This window comes from Populus euphratica, unplaced genomic scaffold, assembly GCF_000495115.2.
Source record: "Populus euphratica unplaced genomic scaffold, PopEup_1.0 scaffold22.1, whole genome shotgun sequence".
In the NCBI taxonomy this organism is placed as follows: domain Eukaryota; kingdom Viridiplantae; phylum Streptophyta; class Magnoliopsida; order Malpighiales; family Salicaceae; genus Populus; species Populus euphratica.
The window spans coordinates 1,156,295-1,173,273 of NW_011499863.1; the positions used below are offsets into that span (position 1 = coordinate 1,156,295).

The following is a 16,979-nucleotide window of genomic DNA, read 5'->3' on the forward strand; positions in this document are numbered from 1 at the left end:
CACTTCCATGTGAAAACAGTCAGCACACTAAAAGCATGTATCCATTTAAACGTTGTTTTCACATAATTCCTCTCTTGTCCGAGCTCGAAACAAATGTCTAACTTTTGTTTAAAACTAATCCCAAAAGGAAAATCTGTCGTAACCGTTCGAAAACAAATTCAATCTCTGGCAGCTGGGGCCAGTTGAGGTTGCGGCTGTTTATACCACTGCTTTAGACGAGGTTGGGCGGGAGGCAATCAACACCAAAGCCACCAGACCTAGCCGCCTACCTAGCCACACATGCCCAAATCACAGAGATCTTTATTCGAAGTCGTAATTGGTTACCATTCAAGTGGCAGACAAGAGCCAGCAATTATTTGGCTGTTTGCATGCAGCCCTTAATCAATTCCATAAGAAAGTAATTTGTCAGTTGCACATCAAACATGGAGGAGGAATGGCACAAGGGAAGTGACTGCTCTAATTTGATCCAAGCTGATTCCATTTTGGCCGACCCGGCTGAAGGTTAAACTCGGGTCGGAGACAGACAAAGAGGAAGACTAAAGAGGAAAGTGAGGATCGGTTTGAAGGGAATTGGTGTTTCATTTAAAGAAATACAGGGAAGCCAAGAACAAGTAAACAAACAACAAATTATACATGTGCCTCAAAAGGAGACTCAAATGATTCTCTAACACATCTAGGGAAATCCACAAAGGGATGATTGCTAAAGGAAAGACAATAACTTAAGAACACACACCTATACCCCTCTATACATCCCCCATATCAAAATCTTATGTACTAAATTACAAAGGATTCAAGGATCAAATGTCATCTACTACACCCGAAAGCCGAGTGCAAGAGAGAGGTCAAAACTATCGAGGGAACGCAGTTCTTAGGCATAAGTTTACCCTCTCCCTACATGAAAGAATTACATATCTATCAAAAACCCACTGATTTGCACTGCTTGAAAGCCTGCTTCTTCCTTGTTTGCTCATTTTGTATGCAAACAGGGTATTAAAGTCACTTGATGCACTGGTTTTACTTCCTCATTGCTTCCTAATTGTAGATTTTTACCGGCTTCTCAAATGTATGACGATTCTGCAAATTGAAGACAAGGTCAGAACAAAGCTTTTGAGGAACAGAATTCATTATCATCAGAGTGCATGCAGTGCATTTTATTGGTGGTTCTTAAATCATCATCTGCCATTATAATTTCAACTGTCATTTTTTAGCTCACCCAATAACCTTGGCTATAAGCTTGATGCTTACTGCAAATTACAAGACAAGTAAATACCTGATTAGCAGCATATGACCTTTTGGGAGCATTGTCAGAATGCTCGAGTCCAAGATATTGTTCCCAGGCACCATAAATGTCCCTTCTCTGAACCAAACAGAAAATGTAAAGCACAAAATAATAAGAAAAGTTGTCATGTCAGTGCCCATGAAAAAAGGAAGGCATGTGAGAGTGGGGGACCTGAAAACGATTGGACACAATGTCTGAGTCTTGAAGGTACTCAGGGCGACCTAGTGACAAAAATGCAAACTTCCACTGCACACAAAAAAAAACCCAAAAAAATTACAAATAAAGAAACAAAAGCTTGCATCTCCAGAAAACTAATCTTGATAGCATGATACGTGGTGAAATACTGTCTGTCTCAACCATGGAAATGCAATGAAATGTGAAAAGTGCAGATGGTCTACCATATATAGTGCATCAATGATTACTTCTGTAATTAAATAATACCTTTGAAAATTCTTCATCAGGAACCTGCAATTTTCTCTGTATACGCATTTTGACATCAGCTAAAGCCTCGCCCTCATGAATGACCAGGAAAAATGGTTCTCCAAAATTCTGAACCTGCTGTTAATATAAAACACAAACAAGCATTGAAAAAGATATGGCAGAAACATAGATACCTCGAAAAACAAAACATGAAAGTAATTGATAACTGCCATAGGGGGAGGAGCCAATTAAAGCAAGTGCCAAACAAAATGCAGTTGAAATAAAATTTAAATGTACTTACCACCTGGTTTTGAGTTGTGTCTTTCATGAAATGATATACATGAATCAAACGATCATGAGGACCAAGGTTTTTCTCTTCTTCAGGTATCTGATGCAATGCGTCACAAAATAGATGCATCATTAATGGAAACATCCATCAACAAATTATATCAAAGAATATGCAAACAAGTACAAATACTGAACAGGGAGAAAATTAGTTCAAAACATGAGAACTGAGAAAAAAGGTCTGAAAGACTTTTTGCAATTTCTCCACCTTAATGAAATTTTTTCCCTTCATATTTGACAAACAAGAGATCATTTTTCCTATTGCTACCATTCTATTCCAAGGTTACTTGGAAGCTTGAGCAATATATAAGGTGGAATATGAATTAGATGTTTCTTTTCTTAAGTTAAGGACTAGTCCAGAGCATTTGAAAAAAAATTCAATTCAAGGATCCACGGAATAGTGTGCATATTGATGCATGTCAAGAGAGAGGAGTGGGATACAGGCTTAAGCAATTCATAATTCCATGTCAAACTGAATGGTCAGCAATAATGTACTCAGATCCAGTTCCGCAGTGCATCTAGCTTACAGATAATTATGTTTCAATTTCATCCACGCTGAGATAGGCTTACCTCCTCTGCACGTAGTGTCCAGTATTGATCATTAATGTTCTCGATTTTTTCATTATGTGGAAAGATCTGAAAAGATGAGGTTGCATACTTAGAAACAAGACAACAAAGAGGCAAAAGTTGACATAACAGGTTAAGAGATCATGCACGCCCATTTGTAAAAAGCATCAATTCAAATTCCTAGGAGCTACAAATATTAAGACAGATCCTGTGTATTACTGATGAATATGTTCATGGCAGGTTGTCTTTTAGATTTAGCATAAATCTGAACAAATTCATACTCTTGGAGAAAACATTTCCGGACATATCCGACAATATTCTAAATTTTAAAGAGCTGTTAAGTGTTTGGCTGTATAAACTTAAAGCTGTAAACTTAAGGTCTAAACATTATGAAATGAAATCCTTCGTGGTACTAACATCCCATATAAAACTTGAGGTTTAATCATTTTACATGTGTACCCCCATATCTCATGAGTCCATTAGATATTTGGTTCGAATCAATAATGTTTCCAGAATGTCATCTGTTTGTTTTATTAGACTCTACCATAACTGAACTTTATGTAAGCTATTGCAGGTTTTTCATCAAATTATTTGTTTTATGTGCATCATTTTTACCACCCATGACATGTGAAAACATATTCTAGTATACGTGAGCATGTGATGCAAGCACTCTCAAACTCAAGTAATTCAACTCTGATATAAAAACAATTGAGATTGCAAAAAACTATTTACCTATAATGTAAACAATTCCACATAATTCAATCACTACATTACTTGCAATGATTAATGATTGAAAACATTTCATCCATTTAGAAGAGTTTGCGCATTTCTAAGTGAAAAAACAAAGGGAAATAAGCATAACGAATCACAGGACCCTTACTTCAGAAGGCAAACAACTAATCTATGTAATTGATATTTTTCAAAGTAAACAACCATTACAAAACAGGTGATACCTTGTAGATCTTGTGATAGAAAACCTCAAGTAATCTAAGTTCAGCACTGGGATGAGACAGCTCCACCTGTTCCATAATAAGGCACATGGTGAATTCCTTTGTCCAGAAAGAAAGGGCACAAGGAGGGAAGGTAGCAATTGGGAAAGTGATAGGTATTCACATTAGTTGGTGCAACCTCCGCATGAGTTATGAAATAAATCATGCAAAAAAAGGTATAAACAAGAGGCAGATTAAATACTTCCTTTGTCCTGAAAGAGTTGTGATTATTTACCTTTGTCTTAAGGTCATTGATGACATCACCTACAGTGCTCTGTTTTGGCAATCTGATGGTATGAATCACTACCTGTGAACATAAGAGATTCCATGGAGCACAAAACTTAAAATAAGCATATTATTTGCATAAAAAAACAATGAGTTGCGATTATTTACCTCATCCTTGGTAGCATGATGAAATGCAACCTTTAATGTTTTAAGGCCTTGCAGTTCTGGAAGAGGGATGTCCAATACTTCATAGTATATAATATCAGATGTCTATCAAGCAAGACAAACATACAAATTCACTTCAGCTATCTGAACAGAAAAACAAAAGAATCGGTAGAGACCTAAACTTCTATGGTATACCTGATTGTAGTGCACCAGCATATCAGATAAATGATCCACTCCCCGGTACTTGATGGGTTGAGGTTTAGGTTGCTGGGAGTAACAGTTATGGGATGTAAGCCTAATTTTGGATGGGTCATCCAAGCCAAGATGGTTGGCTACTCTTTCCACAACATCATCATACGTGTGGAGTTTTGATCTGAAATAGTTAAGAGTATAAGCAAACACAAAATAAAGACTTCAACCAATTAGTTGCATTCCAGGATAACAAATTATAAATTCACTTACAGTTCAAGACAAAATTCATCCTCTTTTGATTTCTCCAAAGATCGAAATCGAACAACCTACAGATCAGGAAAAATAAAATCTATGTAGTGGAATACAAAATATGCAAAAATAGTAGTATTAATATATCTAAAAGATTAGCAGCTCATGATAACATAGTTTGAGCATTGTTGTCAAACCCAGCCAGGACGGATGGTTCTGGAACCCAGAGACTCGAGCCATGGACCCATCTGGGTTTCCATTTTAACTGTCCAAGACATTCACCAGAAAAAACCCAGGTGACCTGGCAGGGTTTTTAGTGACCCAGACCAGGTATCCCAGTGAAACCAGGTCAAGACCTGGCATGATCAACCATAAAACTGGATAAGATAAAGAAAAAAAAACAAAACAAAACCCCAAAAATTAGAAATAAATGGCATTATTTTCCTTCCCATATAAAAGTGAACCCAGAGGAAACCGAGCTCTGGAAACAAACTAATTCTTTACCACTACATTTCAGCTCACATCATCGACCCATTGTCTGTTTTTATGTTATAATATAAGATAGACAGTGGAATTAGATGGATACCAGTACTAACTTGGTTGAGCATTCAAGTTCATCTCCATTTGATTTCTCATCACTGTATCTAGTCGAGTTAGGTTTTCTATGCTAATTTAGGTCTTCTTCATTCAGATTCTTTTCTGATGCTGTATTCAACTCCTGAAAATGTTATTGTTAAAGGTTTTAGAATTTCATTCTTCTAGATTGTGACCATCACTAGCCTTCAATAATGTGTTCTCCGTGTCTCAAAGCGGACCTACAGTCCAAAAAATCTTGTGATTTTTGGTTTTTATTCAATTACAGATCTTGCAAGAAACAAATAGAGGGGGGAATCAAAACAAGAATATCATCAGATACTTTTGAAACAAGATTCTTTACTATTTCCGTTCTTTTGTATTCTTAAAATTTTATGTTGCAGAATAACTGCCCAAATCTTCTGTTTTTTGCATTCCTTTTACTGGCAAAAAAGGGAAATTGCAGACCTGCCTGGTAGAACCAGTTACCCGGCCTCTTTTCATGCCAAGTCTGACAACTATGGTTTGAAAATGTGCCATTACACCACATGCCAAGCAGCCAGCAAGCAGAATGAAAACTACCAAGTCATGGTAGTACAGAAATCAAGTTTTGAACAGCTAAATGTACTGTCAAACAGCATGGGAAATTCTCTCTTATCAAACCATGGCATACCTGGCGATTGTGCATATACTCAAGGAATGAAGGCACATCAGGGTAGCGGCACTGTTCATTGATTCCGATTTGAGCAGGTTTCTGAAAGCAAACAATATCTCCATCTTCAAGCTGCAAAAGTAACCAGGAGTAAACACCACATTGAAGACAAAGTAATTTGCTCAAGAAATTAATCATAAGAGCTTCACATTTAGGAGTTGATTTTATGTACCTGGCTAGAACGAAAAGTGAGCCTCTTGTCAATGTGTTCACACATGACATTAGGTTCAAATTTTATTTCCTGAATACAAAAACAGAATGGTAAGTTATTTGTTGACTAAATATTCGATCCCTTAAACAGATGCTGCAAACAGAATTTATGCCTTAAACGCCGCAAACAGAATAGAGTTAAACTTCACACTACATGTGGAAGACTAACCTCATAAAGTTCAATCTCCTGGTCAGGAACAAAGCCAGCCATTTCATTTAGTTTTGTCAGGATCTCCAATGGTTTGCCACTACCCTTCACAAACAGCCTCCCAACATACCTGTCATCAAAGATGTTCAGCAACAGTAATCGTGCATGTGATTCCTAACTACAGTGAATTGTAAGTGGGAATACCGGAGTTCCTCTTTTGATGGATCATAAAGTTTAAAGAAAAGAAGGATATCCTCTTTAGTCTTCTCAGGTGGAGGAACAGGTCGTGAATCCTGGATTATTAGAGAGACCAGTTATAGAAAGAGATCAAATAATAAAATCACCATACACCTAAAAAAGCATTAAAAAGAATCAATGGAATATGATAAAAGTATATAACAAACCTGCCCAACTTCTACTTCCAGAAACAACTTCAGCTCTGCATTATTTGCCTTATTAGAAACCTCTCTCAATTGTCCAACCTACAATGCCTCCAGTCATTATGACAATAAAACAGAAGTGCCCCCTAACACTAATACTACTATGAGCACACATTTAAATATTTATGGGTCTGAACCACTCAGAAGTAGATAAACTTCTACAGAACAATCAAAGTTTATAGGACTGTAGGTTCAGTTTGGTCTGGTCATTTGGTATCTGGGATTCTCATTTAGGAACAAAAGAAACAAAACAACATAATGAATTTGGACATTTGCGAGGGACCTAAGATTCAATTTTACATATCTCTAGTGTAACACAAAAGTTCTAGTTAATGAGGGGGCAACATCTATATTAACATGTCTGTATGCATAATTATCCTGAGAATCAAGATGTATACAATAGCACAATAGCATCTTTAGCAATGACCAAGCAACACAGAGAATCAATATTTACTTACAGATTGTGCTTCCTCCTGAGGAGTCAGTGGCCGATTTGGACGGTATGTATGATTTTGTCGTTTTGCCCACAGCCAAAAACGTTGAAATTGCACTGGAATACCAAATTCTTTAGCAACTTCTTCCTGTGAAAAGAATTAGAGTACCATCAGTTAGAAAGACCCAAATGAATGCAACTGCCAACGACAAACATTTCAAGAAAATATGCAATCAGTATTCATAGTCGTCATTAGAATTTTACTAATAAAACAATGGAAAATAAGATACAAGAACCTTTTGTACCATAAAATTGATAGGAAGACTCTCACAAAGAAGAAGATCCAAGAAAGAGTTACTAATACTGAGGGCCAAATATTGGTTAATTATGAAACTTGGTATTGGTATGGCCCCATATAGGTCATATAGTGTACAAGCACTGTGCTGGCTTCAACTTTTAGGTTGGGTGCTCCATTACAGTATCAAAGTTGATATCCTCGCTGTTGAACATCAATGCACATGGCAGACCATCATCCAAATATCACTCAATTTGAAACAGGATCATGGGAGGGAAAATAATGAAAAATGTGTGCTTTATGAAGTGACTGCTCCCTAGAAGGAACCAACACACTTTGTTATATACTCGTAAATTTAAAAATATTCCAGATGATAGCACCTTTGGGCAACCATCAGCATGTTTGAGCGCTCACTTGTATGCTTGATTTAATAAAATGCCAGACAATAACACCTTTGGTGCAACTGTCAGCATGTTTGAGCCCTCACTTGTGTACACTTGTCAATACATTAAAAAATTGAGAGACAAGACATCAACAAAAGGACAGAAAACATGAAAATCAAGCCAAGGTTTCCAAATAATAGATTAACTAAGAAAAATGGAGTACCTTGAAAAGGTTAAAGGTTATTTGTTTTTGGATACGGAAACTACGAACTTTGTCATGATTCACAAGATCAAAATATACATCTTTGCCAATCTGTTCAAGTAGATCCTCACTACGTGCAACCTAAAGGCATAGAATAACTGCATCAGTAATTGATTTTCAAAGAAATCTAGATCCTATGATATACCAGTAACATTAATAAACAACATCATTTAATTTGTGAATGCATCTGGGCAATAGGCATGTGTGAGTTTGAGAGAGAGAGATAACCTTTATGATAGTGTACAAGTGGGCCTCAGCTTTTTCCTTTCTCTTTTGCTCTTTCTCTTCCTGTTCTTTCTTCAGTCTTATCTGAAATGAAATATTTGCAGTGCACAACAAAAACATTGTTTGTAAAGCAGGACATGAAAACACAAATTTATTAGATAAAAAAATTAATCAACATCTCACCCTGAGGTGCTCTGCAATATCCTTCTCATCCACGTTACAGATTACTTTTTCCTTGTCACTTTCACGTATATACACAAGCATATAAGCATTCGAGTATTTTGTAAACTTGAAGGGAGAGTTGTTAAAGCCAGGATTTGTCTGTGGTAACTGTTGGATAAAAAACAGGGAACACAGATTATTCAAATGAACTGGAAGTAAACGAAATCTAGCAAATACGATGAAAAATATTACCTCTTCCTCACCACCATACTGCTCCTCTAATGCCCTTTTCACATCCTCTTTGGTTACCCGCTCATCATCAAATTTGAACCTGCATGCCAAAGTTCTAAATTATGAGATGAGGGATACAACCAAACAAACCAAAATATATGATTCATTGCAGATATCAATCAGTAGAACTCATGAATAAAAGGCAAAGAAGCTACTTGAGAATATACTCTAAAACAATATCACGAAAACCCAAATTAAAGCATGCCAGTAAGATGAAATGGTGGTGGAGTCGATCTTGAGAAAAGGACAAATACTAACTAGTGCAGTTTCATTCAACAAAATGAAGATGGTATGAAATACAGCGGGGGGGCAGCCTAAGAGACTCTCATTTCCTTCCAGACTTGATAATTTAAAAAAATAATAAAAAAAGCAAGGGTATATCTATACACACACACACACACATATAGAATGCCTACCACTGATCTGATAAAGTTGGTCTGATATAAGCATAGTAGTGTCCACCATGCACGCCGCCACTGTGAACCAAAACACTGCAAAAAAAGAAAACAAAAGAAAGATTAAAAACTAATGACTGATGTCGTTAACCAAATTGTATGAAAACATTTCATCAATAAAGAAGATATCAGCAGCAAGGTAAGGGTTCCATCTTGTCATTCAAGCCATGCAATAATAAATGCAGCCAGATAGCATGGGAAAGTTGATACCTGTGAAGGGTGTAGAGATTGCGGACACTGCAATCGGCCTCAGGTGATAAATATTTGCCATTCTCTCTATCCAGATCAAGTTGCAAAGGGAACTCATAGCGATCATTTATCTGCAGAATTAAGTAAAATAGGTGAAGCACTATCTACAATTATCTAGTTAAACCCATAAAAAGGGTATCAAACAATAAGAGAACATTTCCCTTGTTGTACATATGGAAGACAAATGGAGTGATGAACCAACACAAGCCAACCATGTGCAGCCCATAAAAGAAAATAATTCTAGATAATTACTAACCTTCACCATCGTATCCCGCATAAAATCATACTCAAACCTTTTAAGTTGAAGTTGGAGAACAGGGGGGAAGTCAATGAATAGGACACCCTTCCTAGCATCCTGAAAACATCCAAAGGTGAGCATATCAGAAAACATCTGTCGAGCAAACCCAGCAAAAACTAAAAGGAATTTGCAAAGCAGTTTAAAAAAAATTGTAGGAAGAGATGGACTGGTCAATCAATCAATTGGTTATCCATTTTGGAAGGAACAAATGGAAATGACAAATCAAAAAAAAAAAAAAAAAAACACTTGGGGGGCAAGAAAAAAAGCCATACATGCCAAATAACAGCTTATTCGAACCTTTATGTACTAAAAACTAAAATGCAGCATTTTTATTTAAATGCATTTACAAACAAGTTAAAGCATACAGAAGCTCAAAGTTCAACAGTTTAAAAAGCTTCTCACCTGCAGTCCATGTTGTTCAGCATGATACTTATTGTCACCCTCAAGACGTTCCACCTCCACATACTTATCAAAAGAAGCATAAACATCTCGACAGCCTTTGACATCAAGCTGAAGATCTACAATTATATATACATAAATACATATAGATAATATTCTGTTAGGTCCACAAGATGAATCTCAGATAAATTACTATTATCCTCTGTAACAAAAATCTGTACCATAAAATGACTCCTTTCTTGTTGACTTATAGTCAACATTGATGCATTCAATATAATTCATATGGTGCCCTTCAAATAACTGTTGTATAGTGCCCTCCACAACAGTTCCCTGAACCAGTAATTAAAAAGGAACGTGACTTCAATAATCCTTCATACATTTTAGCAATGAACAAAAAAATTCTAAGACTATATAGCCCCATACCTTCATTTTATCTTCAAGCTTTTCAGAAAGAACCCTATTAAGTTCTTGGACATCATGCTGCATGAAAGAGTCATATGTATCCCAGCCAAAAGACTTTGTCAGCTCTTTTGTTGCTACACTAGTGTCACTGTATTGAAGTTTATAAAACAAACTCTGCAATGCCAGTGGAATGCTCCCTGATGGGATATCATTCTCGGTTGTTGGCATATGATATACAGCCTGCAATTAACATTTCATGTAATGGGGCTTGTGCATAATTTCAATAGTTTTTTTAAGAAGAAGAAGAAATCCCTCTTTGTAATTTCAATAGTTCAACTATGGAAAGTAGAATACACTAACCTTTCTAAAATAAGGAATATGATACAGTGTTTGAAGGAGAGAGTTCATGTAGCATGTAGCTCCTTGGTTCTTGAGACCAACATAACCGGTCTCCTTTTTTGAATCATGTGACCAGTAATCAATAACCCTACGAACAGCAACATCAGCTTCAACTATGCATGAGTCATTTACAAGATACCCTCTCCCAGGGTCATACAATTCCCCAAGTGGCATAAATGAAGTGAAGCCCCAATCACTCTCACGTGCATTGAACTGGTGCTGCGTGTCTGGCAAAAAAACAGAGGACCATCATGACCACCTATGTCCCAAGGAAATATGCATTTATGTCCATTTCTTTTAGGACCAGCAATCAATAATGAATTTCTTCATGCTGTTACAAGGTGCATCTCCTGTTTCCATATACCAGGTTACATTTAGACTGCACCTAACCCAGCAGTTTTACATCCTTTACCAATTCGAAGGAAACTACAAAATACCATGTTTCTTCTGAACAGCATATTAAGCACATTTGACCAATCAATCACCGTTCCAATGTCAACATAATCCAAGGTTCATGTTTACAGACACCAAGCAACATGTCTTCTACTTGATACATGTCTCAATCTCTTTACCTCCCTTAATTATGAAGAAAAAGTGCTTCGATATAGCTGGCACAACCATATCTAACAAATTTGGATACTGAAAAGTACTTTTGAAGCATTTCAAAATTCAACATATCCAAGCAGATACTTACAAGACTTTGGTAGACACCACAGAAGTAACACCGGATGACTAGCTTACATTAACTAACAAACAATGTTATTTGATAGGTCATTGCCTGTTACATTCCCAATGAAGTTCATTAGGATACTGGTAATATCCTAAATTAAGCATTTTTAGTTCAAGTTAATCACGTAGACCAAATTTAGTACAAGCAACCTTCTGATATTTTCCACCAACATATCTAATGTTCAAGACTTCCGGATGTCATTCCAAATGAAACTAAAAGACTATCATTCATGACCAGACATGTGTGCGGAGGTAACAATATCAGACACAGATTTGATAGAAGTATAGCTCATCTGTAGACAAGTAAATTGATATCAGATAAAGTTCACCAATGATCCGAGAGGACTACATCCACAAGAACCACAGAAAAATAGTGAAAAGAAAACATTAAAAGCAGAACATTAATTGAATGATGCCTTGTATAGAGATAACTTAGGAGCAAACTGATTTGTCAGTCACAATACTGATAACATGTTATGTTCCATTGATGACACCAGTTTAGAAAAGGAAAAATAGTATTGTGTGATTACGCAAAAACATGCACCAACAAAGGTTGTGTGGAACAGTCAAGATACCCTTAATGCCAGGATATCAATAAAGAGATCTCGAAGGAGAAAGGGGCAGTTCAAGTGCACCAGTAGCAGGACAATACCTTTCCTAATTGAATATTTTTGGTGAAGTTGATTGATGACAGTCAAGCTAAACTGCGCATATCGACTCCACCCATATGGCAAATTAGTTGAATCTGCAACATCTAAATACATGGATAAATGATCCACATTGTTCCCCTTTGGAAAAACCAGTATCCGCCTGCCACCACAATCACACAGAGCTTCCATTAAATAATAAAAAATAGGCACTAAACATCACAGATAAGAAGAAGAGATCATTTTATCCAAAAAACAGAAGAAAAAAGATCCACGTACCACTTGTAGCCTCCAACAACAAAAACATCGGAGTAAAGCTTCTTAGTATTAAACCTCGAAAAATTATCAATTGTCCATGTAAACCTAGCTGATGGTGGATCATCCACTGACTGTGCATCAACTGCCGTTGCTGTTTCTGCTTGGGCTACTACAAACAATTAACCGCGATCATAATAAAAGTCATAACTAAACAAATCCAAAATAAATTTCCATAATTCACAGACAAAAACCCGATTATCCACGCAAAATTAAACAAATCATGCATTAAGATCATACTTCAATCCTAAAAAAGATACGACCTTGACTGCCACATTAGCTGGTAAAACGCATACAAAACAATGAAAAGATATAAACTTTCTCAAGAACCAAACAGAAAATCTAGCGCACCTTCCATAGGCTGAGGTCCCTCAGTAAACTCAGTGTGTGGGACCAACATCTCATCGTCTTCTTGTTGCTACAGAAAACAAAAGTCAATGTGAGAGCTTTGGATCTGTTAATCGAAACCCTAGAGAACTAACCACGGGCAACAACGATTAGAAATCAAACACTTGAATTTAACAAAATTCAGAAAAACCAAACCCTGTTGATTCAAAATTGAAATTGAAGTGAAAAAGATAGGGACAGAAAATAATGGTAAGATGGTGGGAGATTTAGTAGTTACGTCTAACGGAGGAGGAGTCATGAGAGTCATGAGTGGAAGATGATTGGTGACCGTCCGATCGAGGAATCGGAGAGAAGTGTAAGGTGAGGATTTGAGAGGGGGGGGAGAACTGAGAGGATGGAAGATTGATGTGGAAAAAGGGAGAGGGGAAGAGGGATTTGCTGTTCTGATTTCGAGAGAAGGGCAGTCTTGGGATTTTGCTATTATAACAAATACCAATATTACTTATGTGTATTCGGGGCAGGCAGCGCATCTCCCTTCTATCAATTTTTATGAAAATTTTAAATTATTTTAATGTATTAATATAAGAAATAAATTTTAAAAAATAAAAAATATATATTATTTTAATTTACTATTATTATTGTAAACAGGTACTGAGACAGGAGTAAGAAAAAACAAATATTTTTCAATAATTATAATCACAGAACCCAATTCAAGGTTAATCAAAAATAAAGTTCGGGTAGCACTGTAGGAATATTAACTTAAAAATATCAATAATTAAAATAATATTTTTTTATCAATATAAAATATTAAAAAATAAATAAGTTAAGGGTAAGGTTTTGATTTAAATTACATGTGAGTCATTTAGATGTGTGAGTCATTTAAATGAGCAAGTTAACTAGAATTAATTAAAAAAATTTATTTTTTTTAATTTATATCAATTCAAAACATCAATAAACTAAGTTTATGCAATAATGATATTATTTATCCTAAAACATTCCAAGTTTCTGCAATAATGTTATTACCTATCCTAAAACATCGAAAAACATTAATAACCTTAATTGAAGGTTTTTTAAGATGCATTCAAAATAAAATACCGAGTGTACAACATTGTTATTGTATTGTATAATAATTAATTAAAGTTAAAAGTTTGTACTGGGATGATTTTATTTTCTATTTTTTCGTGTTAAAGTGTATTTTAATGTTAAATTTGAGACTATCAAATATGAACATTGTAATGGTATTTTGAAGAAAAAAATACCAGTTAATTAATTATTAGTGTAAAAGAATAATTTTCCAATAATTCACTAAAAATCTACCTTACCATATTTTTATTCAAATGCAATGTTTTTTGCATTTTATATTAAAAATTTCCGAGGCTTTTTTTATGAATTTATAGATATTGAATGCTATATAACCAAACACATCTCAGGAGGAGGAAAGGTTTCAATAAATTACTAGAAAATTGTGAGTGAAGGGCTTAATGGTGGATTATTTTAATTTTAATTCCACAGAAAAAAGATTGCCTCAAGGAAAACAACCCAGTCCAAGATATTACCAAGTACACAGTAAAGCATGGACATATATCCATGGAGATTATCTCAAGGTGCCGAGACGCGAGTATTAAGAACCACATCCCTCAACCAGAACTCGTGGCAAATCATGACCCAACATCCTTTTAATGTTTGATTTTCGTACAAGACAGACTCTTAATCTCTCCTGTCTCTTGCAGTTCTTACTGCTGAAGCTAGCAGTTGTCTGTTCCGAACAGATAGTGTTGCACAGCATGAGAACCAGTTGGTCTGGGCTTATAGACTGGGATTATAGCAACAACACAGCCAGACACTGTGAACTGTGGTAACTGATGGAGTGGACCTGAACCTGTGACTGGGATTGGCTTAGAATGGTAAAACCAATACCACAAATCAATGCCGAAGAGCACAAATAAAGCACAAGTGATCAGAATCTTGCTCGATGGAATTACAGTTTGATCAACATGGAGATGAAGGCACCCTTTCTTTGGCTAAATAGGATGGCTGCAGACTTTTAAATATGCATAAACTGAATGGAATGTCCATGAGTTGAAAAAACGATCCTTCAAAGCAGCGCCAGCCATGTAATTCATTGGTAAATGAAGGAAACAGGCATGGGTTTTTTTTTTTTTTTTTAGTTGTAGCTACTCTATAACACTGTGTGTAAATCAGTCGAAAACCTTGAGATCAGGAAACACAATAGAAGCCTCTTCATTCGATAGCAGCGTCTGCAGATTTTGTAAAAACGAGAAGCCTCTTCATTAAGAGAAATTACATCATAATCCTTCTTGCCAGAAACGGATCTGCAAGAACGAATTAAGCTTCACTAACTAATACTAGCTCGTTCGAAGATTTTTGCTTTATTTTTTCTTTCACTAGGCAAAAGCTGTTAGTTAACTCTGACTAATCTATTCTAAAAAGAAAAGAAATGAAGAGCATTTAGCAATTAGTTTCAAAATAATGATACATTCCAATTTGTTTCTAACAAAAAAACTTAAAAACATCAAGACAAGTCAGAACTTACCGCAAGTTGTGAAATCTCGTTCAACTTTCTTTCACCACCGCTCCATTCACATTTCTATTGAGAAAATCACTCTTCATGTTCACAAGCTCAAGATTTGGAAACAAATAAGCATAGAACTGCAGCAACAAAACAAAATATCACTGAAACAAACTGTAAATACAATCATTCAATTAGAGCAGCAAAAAATCTCGTATTTATACCTAAATAGGTCCAAGTTCAGGCAGCCCATGTTTCCGTCTCCGTGCATTACAAGCCATATTAAGAAAATCGAAATTGTTGACACCAGGAATCTCAACTGGTGACTGAAAACTCATAAAAAGCCCAGCAAGTGACCTTTCTTTTGGCTCCATATCAAGCAAGTTCTCACCTTTAAACACCACACTCCCTCCTGTTACATCATAATCCGGATGCCCAACGAGTACCGTGCAAAACTTAACAAAAACCCATTAAAACTAACACAATTAAATCCTTAATTCTATTAATCACGATTAACACTAACATAAAGTACTAACCTTTGAAAATGTGCTCTTACCAGACCCATTTGTTCCCATAATCGCGTGAACCTATTCAAAAATTAAAAAAACACCCACATAATTAATTAACTGAATTTCATTTCTTTATAAAATAAATCATCAATTATTATTCTTATTATTAAATAACCTCGCCTTCATAAACCAGAACGTTTACGCCTTTAGGAATCTCCTGTTTCGACTCAGCAATCACAGTGGTCAAGTCTTTGACTTCGAACAACGGTTTTTTCTCCCCTGAATCGGTTCCAGTGGAGCCTGTGGTTTCAGGAGCAGAGACTGCCGCGGAAACCGGAGAGAGACGGCGGGTGGAGAGGAGGCGGAGAGAGCGAGTGGCAGAATTTGTAAATGAGTTCAAATTGAGGAGCAGAGCTCGAGATTTAAGTGGATGGGTCGAAGAAAAGAGTGGTGGTGGCTGTAAGGTTGGAGAAGGATAGGACAGAGTAGAGTGTGAAGCCATTCTCTTTTTGGAGCGAAGAAGTTAAAAATCGTTACAGTGATCGTTGAAGACAGGACAGGAAGAGGAGAAGCCGCTGAATTGCCGGGCGGGTCTGGATTTGCAAACGTGGGGTACTGTCGGAACGGGCCTATTAAGGATTTCTTTACAACATACCATGCGGCCCATAAGGTTGGGCTATTGGCTTATTATACAAGGCCATGATGCGTAGCGGATATTAATATATCGAATTTATAATCGTCAAATCTTAAATCTTGGGAAGCATCTTTAAAGATTACCCGCCTTTTGATTGGTGGGTTCTAAACCCATTTCAAATGGCTTGCTTAATCTGAGTTAAATTTATAAATTTTAATTAATTTGATTAAATTAATTAATGATTTAATTAATTTAGTCAATGCAAACAATACCAACATTTATATATATATATATATATATATATATGATTTTATAATGAATACGGGAACAACCAAATAGATGATGGTGTTATTGTTCAGGAAAAAAAAATATCGTGAAAAAATAATTTTATTATACAAACAGATACGACGAAAACACAAAAATCACTCTCCTCTGCTCATAGTTTCAACCTTTTATTTTAATCTCTTTCTAGAAACATATGGTTAAAAAAACCTTCATTT

General features: G+C 35.9%; 1 protein-coding gene and 1 pseudogene across 5 annotated transcripts; both read right to left on the bottom strand.

Annotated features, from left to right (window-relative positions):
• Nucleotides 1-608: 608 nt before the first annotated feature.
• Nucleotides 609-13,284, bottom strand: LOC105125403 (ubiquitin carboxyl-terminal hydrolase 13-like). Of its 5 annotated transcripts, none has more exons than XM_011025822.1 (32): nucleotides 13,084-13,283; nucleotides 12,810-12,876; nucleotides 12,423-12,570; nucleotides 12,149-12,306; nucleotides 10,729-10,994; nucleotides 10,390-10,608; nucleotides 10,188-10,296; nucleotides 9,970-10,085; nucleotides 9,526-9,624; nucleotides 9,231-9,340; nucleotides 8,982-9,056; nucleotides 8,527-8,605; nucleotides 8,296-8,442; nucleotides 8,116-8,196; nucleotides 7,849-7,968; nucleotides 6,973-7,095; nucleotides 6,479-6,556; nucleotides 6,279-6,367; nucleotides 6,096-6,204; nucleotides 5,889-5,957; nucleotides 5,678-5,788; nucleotides 4,453-4,508; nucleotides 4,186-4,363; nucleotides 3,994-4,095; nucleotides 3,836-3,907; nucleotides 3,565-3,630; nucleotides 2,615-2,680; nucleotides 2,001-2,087; nucleotides 1,721-1,834; nucleotides 1,451-1,525; nucleotides 1,271-1,357; nucleotides 609-1,074 (listed from the first exon to the last, which is right to left on the bottom strand). In XM_011025822.1, the coding sequence occupies exons 1-32, from the start codon at nucleotides 13,111-13,113 to the stop codon at nucleotides 1,033-1,035; spliced, it is 3,348 nt and encodes a 1,115-aa protein (XP_011024124.1). In that variant the 5' UTR covers nucleotides 13,114-13,283; the 3' UTR covers nucleotides 609-1,032. The 5 variants fall into 5 exon arrangements, with proteins under 5 accessions (XP_011024124.1, XP_011024123.1, XP_011024121.1 ...); XM_011025821.1 differs by having other exon boundaries at nucleotides 1,721-1,837; nucleotides 13,084-13,282; XM_011025819.1 differs by having other exon boundaries at nucleotides 1,067-1,143; nucleotides 1,228-1,357; nucleotides 1,721-1,837; nucleotides 12,423-12,567; nucleotides 13,084-13,284.
• A 985-nt stretch (nucleotides 13,285-14,269) lies between these two features.
• Nucleotides 14,270-16,430, bottom strand: LOC105125404 (ABC transporter I family member 6, chloroplastic-like; annotated as a pseudogene).
• Nucleotides 16,431-16,979: the final 549 nt, after the last annotated feature.